Raw genomic sequence first — 6,988 nt, forward strand, 5'->3', positions numbered from 1 at the left:
GAACAGGTATTAAAGACTGCTGCTCCACTGGTTGAAAAGGGCTCCAAACTCGTAACAGTATTTTAAATGTTGCTTTGTGATTGTGCACCTCAGAATTTGCCTGGAAATATTTTTCATATACTGGCATTTGCAGTCTTGAGTTTTTAAGATTGTCTTTTCTTTACATGCACTTCTTTTGGACTGTCTGATTCTTAACTGGATCATGCCAGGATCCCCAATTGTACTGCAGCCAGATCCAGCACATGGAGTTGGGTTAGTGTACAGAGTCGCTCCTTGGCTGGGTCTGGTGTGCATCAGTGCACTGACATGCATCCATGGACTGACCCAGTGTTTCATGAGGCCCTTGAACTGGCCCTGTGCCACTCATCCAGCCTGTGGGGCCAGGCAAGTTGAACACCACAGTTCTGGATTTCCCTTAGGATAAAAAAAAAAAAAAAAGATGGAACTTGAATTTGTTCGGTTTTGTTGCATCAAAACTCTAGCTCATACGTTAAGGAAGCAATTGGATTTTTATTTTAAAAGCCTTTATTTAAAAAAGTAATTTTAAATAGAATTGCAAATTCCATTTGATCTTTTTCTTTGTAGGTGACAGCAGCAAAACAGCTTTTGGAACGTGATTGCAGTGAGCTTACTCAGAAGCTGAGTAGAGCAGATCAGGCATTACTAGCAACTCAGTCAAAGGAAAATGAGCTGAGGAAAAACTTTGAGGTAAATAAACTGGAGTAGTTGGTATAATTAATAATCTAAATGGGAAATCAACAAGTACTAGTGCTATCTACACCTTACTGACTTGTTAGGGAACTCTGTAAGCTGTATCTTGTATTCCTATCAAATTCATCTTTAAACATTGACTCTGCTTTTATTGGTTGTGTTCAGGCATCCTCTACATGTTACAGGTATTGCGCAATTAACTGGTTAATTACACAATTACCTTGAGAAGAACTACTCTTCCAAAATAGCTATCACACCATAAAAAGCTCCAACCAGTTATAAAGTTAAACTTTGAAAAATTGTGTACTAACTTTAATTTGCACATGTAGCAGGGTCTCTGGTCAACTGATAGGGTTCCCAGTCACAAGAGTGTACTATACCCAGTTGGAGCTCAGAGTCCCACAACTGAGGGGACTCAGCCCCAGCAGCTGCCAGCTTTGGGTCCCAGCAACACCCTGCAGCTGCTGGGTCTCACAGCTGCTGATGCTGCATTCCTGTCATATGCTTTCTGGTGCCAGGGCTCAACTCCCAGCTGTGGGTGTTTTGTGCACCCCTGACAGAGCCTGGGAGATCATGGCAGCTCCATCTCCCAGTCCTGGGGGTGCATTGGGTACCCCTGCAGCTGGGAACCCCTCACTTGAAGGGGGCCCTCAGCTGTGGGAGCTTGCTTCTTGCTGGTACAGTGGGATCCTGATCCCAGGTTCCCCCTGCACCAGGAATAAGATGTAATAGGATCTAATGTACAGTTGTGTAGATTATACATTAGTGCTCATCATGCCTTTACTTGCATGTGTAAAGGGGCCCTCAGAGAAAGAGCTATAGCTGATCTTGCAGCTGATTCCATTGGGACTAACTCAGTTTTTCAGATCCCCAAATAAGGACTGAGGCCTGATTTCAGTTTTATTTTAAGGCGCTGAGGGAAGCCTAGAAGTAAAATAACAATGATAACCTCTGCTGCTGAGACGGGGTGCTGCGGCATTCTGCAGTGCCCAAAACGTCAGTTCTGAATAAATGAAATGCATACTTTCAGGCGGGAGTAATAAAAGCATATATGATTGAAGCTAAGTTGATTGGCTACAGCTGGAGGTAGACTAACCTGATGAAGGTGACAGAAAGCATTTCAGTTTTGTGAAAGCCTTGCGTTAATGGAGACAGCACTGTTGCAGCAAATTTTTGGAAGTGTTTCGATTTGCTTACAAAAATAGTCTTCTTTCTAGGGTTTAAATTCACTAGTTCTTTTTTTCTTCATCCGCTTGCTTGCTTTGGTAAGTCACTTGGATGAATTGGGTGGTGTTATTCTAGACTGTGAACAATAGTTGTACTGAATAGCTGAATCTAAAAAATACTCATAAATAATATTTTAAATGATCAGTATCACTAAAATATTTCTTTTCTCTAGCTCTACTTTTTCACAGCCTCCATGTGAGGGTGTTTTTTAGTGTGCATGAAGAACTTAGACCCCATTCCTCCCTCTCCACTCCCAGCTGTGATGAATCAGTTTAGTAAACTCTCTGAAGGATGCTAATTGTACATCCAAAAACAAGTCTGGTTGGAGGTTTGGGATACAAAAATAAAGTGAAAATTGAATCGGACATTTCTTTGCTTGGTTTACCAGAGAGATTTTTATTAGTACTAGGAATATGATGTATCCTGCCTTTGCTGTTGTATTCAAACCACTTTAACAGTTGAATAAAATGTTGTTGGATCTATGAAATGATGAATCTCACTACTGAGTCATACAGGATACATGTTTAATAGGGCTGTGCAAAATTTCACTGGGTGTTTCATTTTGAAGCTGTTTCAACCTCGAAACAGTGAAATCAAAATGAAACAAACGCCTTCAAAACAGTTTCGGAATGAAACGGGCACTTGAAACGTTTTGAAGGTGGACTTACTTGGCTTCAGTACCGGTCCCAGCCAGCAGCAGGACCCTGCTGTCATCCCTCGCACAGATCTGGGGGCCATGCCTCCCGGGAGGAGTCTGGCACAGCTCTGCAGCCCTTCCAGGGGTGCAGGCCCCCAGATCCTCGTACCGGATGACAGGAGGATGCTGCTGCTGGCCCCAGGCAGCAGGGGCAGCCTTCTGTCATCCCATATGCAGATCTGGGGGCTGCACCCCCCAGAGTGTTGTGGGGCTGGCGGAGTCACTCAAAGTGCAGCCTGGTTGCAGGGGGCAGTGGAGAGCCAGGGCTGTGCTGTGTCAACATCACAGAGCTCAGCCTGATGGGGGAGAGCCAGTGGTGGGGCAGCTCTGAACACAGCCCTGGTCAGTGGCTCTCCCCCACCTCCTGCCACCCAGCTGCACTCGAAACAGCTCTGCCAGCCCGATGGAGCTGAGCCCAGTGGTGGGAGGCAGGGTGGAGCCACTGGCCAGGGCTGTGCTTGGACCAAGGGCTGCACTCCCAGTGGTTCCACCACTGGCTTTGTGCCACCTCCTGCCGCCGGGCTGAGCTCCATGGGGCTGGAGGAGCCTCTTGGAGCGCAGCCCTGGTGAGCACAGTCTGGCAGCTGGAGCCTCCACCGCCCCATGGAGCTCAGCCCGGTGGCGGGAGGCAAGGTAGGGCTGTGCTCTGAGCGGCTCCACCACTGGCTCTTCCCCACGTCCTGCCACCGGGCTGCACTCTGACTCCTTCAGTCCCAGAGCCCTTCTGGCAGTGAGGGGCCCCAGATCTACACATGGAATGACAGGAGGCTGCTGACGCTGGCTAGTGACATGTTTTGCTTGTCAGCAGCTTGAGGTGCAGTTTCCCAAAAACCCTTGCACCTATCTCCGTGAAACTAGGCAGGCTTCATGGCCTCAGAAGTGGCTACTATCCCTGCACGTTTCATCTGAGTCAGGCAAGAAATGACAAAGTTATAGGCAGCTTTGTGCTTCCCCATTATAGCCTCTGCACAAAACGTCGAAACTGTTTCGACAAAATGAAACGGAACAGTGCTTTCGAAACTAAATGAAACACTATCCTGGTGAAACAGAAGTCAAAATGTAATGGTGCTGTTTCACACAGCCCTAATGTTGAATTCAAGGAATTCTGTACTTTGCAGTGACAGGGACTCAAGGATGTTCTGGGATGTTCTAGCACAGGAGTCAGCAATGTTTTCTGAAATGCCCTACTAGGCAGGCTGAAATGACCTACCAGGTAGGCTGGCACTAGGACCTGGTCATCATTTCTTCCCATCATTGCTTCTCTCTGCTGCTCAGCTGGCTGCAGTATGGGTGAAGCCCCCACCTGTGGTACAGCATGGAGTGGGCATAGCCCCCTGCTGCCAAATGCTGCTGAAGACCCTGTTTTTCTGGCCAGCAAGTTGTAAGGTGAAGACCTCTGTTCTAGCTCATCACTTTCCTTTCTGATAAGCCACACTTTAAGCATATTGGTGACAGTTTTTGGAGGTGGTGGCATTAGATGGTGCATGTGTGTCTGGGTTAGAATTGCTTGTAATCATGTTGTACCTAAACAACTCATGTACTAAGGAGTAACTTCTGGGAAATAGTACTAGTATGTCTTTCTCTTCTCCTTTCCCTTCTCTTCGAGATGGAGAACAATTTTCATTTTTTTGACTGAAGTAATTTTATCTGCTTCATCATTTTAGTGGGTTTAACCCATTATATGAGTGCCCTGGAAATACCTAGAGAAAAGATAACTTTTTATTTTTTGGCTATTCAGGGACTGTCTTCAATACTTAGGATTTGTTCAGTGACGTAAGGTTGTGACTTCCAAGTTTTTGCTGAACACTTCTTAGTCAGCTCCTTGCATCAAGCTGCAGGAGAAGAGGGTTGGATCTTTCAGCTGTCTAAACACCTTAAACTTGGTTGAAGAGGAACTGGCAGAAAAATGGGGATTTGCTAGTGCTTGTTTTGTATACTGACTTGTGAGTAGAAATCAGCACATGCTATTGCAAAATCAAGAAGCTCAAAATTTATCCTGCTTTAAAACTCATTATATATCAAAATTTCTAGTAAATGTTCCTGAAAACCTGTGTGTTTTTTCAAGTGATTGACATACCAGTTGAATTTTCAGGTTTGGAAGCTATGAGTGGAGAGGAACACTTTCAATTACTGTCCTAGGTTGACTTTTTTAAATAGTTACAAATTAAAAGCCTACTCTGCCAGTAAGTTTTTAACTTTCCATGCATGCCCTCCTTTTCTTGAACTTGGCTTCTATGCTCCGGTGCCCATCTGCTACTAGTAACTAGATGAGTAATTGAGGGCTTTTTTCCAAATGAGCTCTGCCAGTGCTATGCCATCTGTTGTTCAGCTGATCAAGAGTTTGGGGAGAAAGGAGTTTGGACTTCAGAAGCAATTTGGAATTTAGTTGTCTGGATACTTTTTACTGGTCTTAAGTTTTTTGGAGAAAAATACTTCAATAGAATGCATGCCACCTTGAACTAACAGACCCATCCAAGTCTTAACTCTTTACATCCAAGGCAGTTGCATGTTGTTTAGCAGGAAGAATAATGTTATGTATTTTAGATATCCATCCCAAGTGATGGTTGATTTGAGCACAGGATGTGGAATTGGAAATTTCTGATTTTGTCTCTGAAATGGACTCTGTCTTTGGTTCTGGATAAGTCACTTTATCTCACTGTATCAATTCTTATATTGAGATCTGCTCAGGTTAGGCCACAGGAAATTGGCAATAGCTGGTTACAGGGGATGTACAAATCTATGCCATTTGGTACAATTTTTGTTCCCAAGAAACGCTTAGAAATCAAGGCCTACTTTCCCAGGATGCCAAACAGATTGCATACCAAATCACAGCTGTCTTTTCTGAATAACTTTATGGAACCAATCAGATTTTTTGTAATTCATTCATGATTTGATTTTGTAACTAATGTTTTGTTTTAGGAAGTGAAAAAGGAAAAAAATTTCCTTAATTGCCAGTTTGATCAAAAGTTGCGAGAGATCCACCAGCTGGAAGAAGAACTAAAAACAGCAAAGCAATTTTTAAAGCAGAGCCAGAATTTTGCAGAAGAGATGAAAAGTGAGTTAAATGTTTCAATTTATTGAAAACTTGTTGCAAACCATTGCTTTTGTGTGGAACTTGAGGAAGATGTAAAATTGTAGTGTAGTCTCGGCTTCCTAGGGAGAATAGTTATGGACAAAAAGGTGAGAAAATGTTTGTGTATGAGCTCTGTCTTGCTGAACTTCGTTACTGTTAATTTAATTCCATTACAGGCAGTTCTTGGACTTGAGACACAATTGGTTCCAGAAAGCCACATCTTAAGTCGAAACTTACCTTGGAACTAATTTTCCTATAGGAAACAATATTATAAATGGGGGATTGTTTTCCTGAACCAAGGCCTGATACCCTATTTTCACCAAAAAATAACCCAGAATTTTGTACTCAGTCAATTATGAAAGAGTAATATAGCTACATTAATGTATTATAAATAGCAATCATATTGATTTTTAGAAGGACTTCTTCGAGGTGATTTTGCTGGACTTTTTGAAAGGGCCTTGGCTTGAGTCTTCTTAGGAGTCTTGGCTACAGGTTTTGTTGGAGTCTTGCCTGCTTTGTTTAAGAAAGTGTCCAAGGAAGTTTGGACAGATGTTCTCTTCTTTTGCTTGTAAATTTCTCTGTAGCAGCTTGTAAATTTCTCTGTAGCAGCTATACATGTTAAATATGCCCCTACTCACTGATGCACTGTGTTCTATGTCAGGGTTATATGTCCCTGTTTGAGGAATGGCAGCTTCCAAATGTTGAAGTGCCTCAGTCAACTTTGTTGTCAAGACTTTATGAGGAGTCGCTTCAACAGTGGATTCATCTTTTTCCTCTGCTACTTTCTGCTGTTCATCATAAAGACTCATAAAGATTATCATAAAGACTCCTAGCTTACTCCTGAATGATACCTAAACTCACAGGAGCCATGGGGTTTAACTTGATCCTCTAGTCAAATGATTAACAGCCCATAGCCCTCAGAGCAAAGCCATGGCTTGTCCCACTGCCCCCCTGGCAGAGATACTGGCAGTGCTGAGCTGCATTTTGGGGGCTATGGACAGTCATGGGAGAAGCTGCAGCTCATCCAGCTGCATGCCCCGCTGCAAGGCGGGCAGTGCCAGGCTACGCTTCAGTGGTGCTGGGAGCAGGGACTCTGCCCTGCCGCTGCTTATTCAGCTGGGGCAGGGGAGCTGAGGGTGTGTGATGCAGGCATGGCTCGCTCCAGGTGGAAGGCACTGGGAGTGAGGGCTCTGCCCTGCCATTGCTTATGCAGCCTCCCCACACCTCCCGGACAAGCTGCAGTTTCACTCCGCCCTGGCAAGCAGCGGCAGGGCATGTGC

General features: G+C 44.3%; 1 protein-coding gene across 2 annotated transcripts in view; it reads left to right on the forward strand.

Moving 5' to 3' along the window:
- CENPF (centromere protein F) overlaps nt 1-6,988 on the forward strand; it is a 56,002-nt gene that overhangs the window by 20,529 nt on the left and 28,485 nt on the right. For both annotated transcript variants that reach the window (XM_019549465.1, XM_019549466.1), the window contains 2 exons: nt 586-708; nt 5,555-5,690. In XM_019549465.1, coding sequence (XP_019405010.1) covers nt 586-708; nt 5,555-5,690 — 259 coding nt within the window. The remainder of the gene's footprint in view (nt 1-585; nt 709-5,554; nt 5,691-6,988) is intronic.

The sequence above is a fragment of the Crocodylus porosus genome, unplaced genomic scaffold (genome assembly GCF_001723895.1).
Source record: "Crocodylus porosus isolate Cpor-Errol unplaced genomic scaffold, CroPor_comp1, whole genome shotgun sequence".
Taxonomy (NCBI): domain Eukaryota; kingdom Metazoa; phylum Chordata; order Crocodylia; family Crocodylidae; genus Crocodylus; species Crocodylus porosus.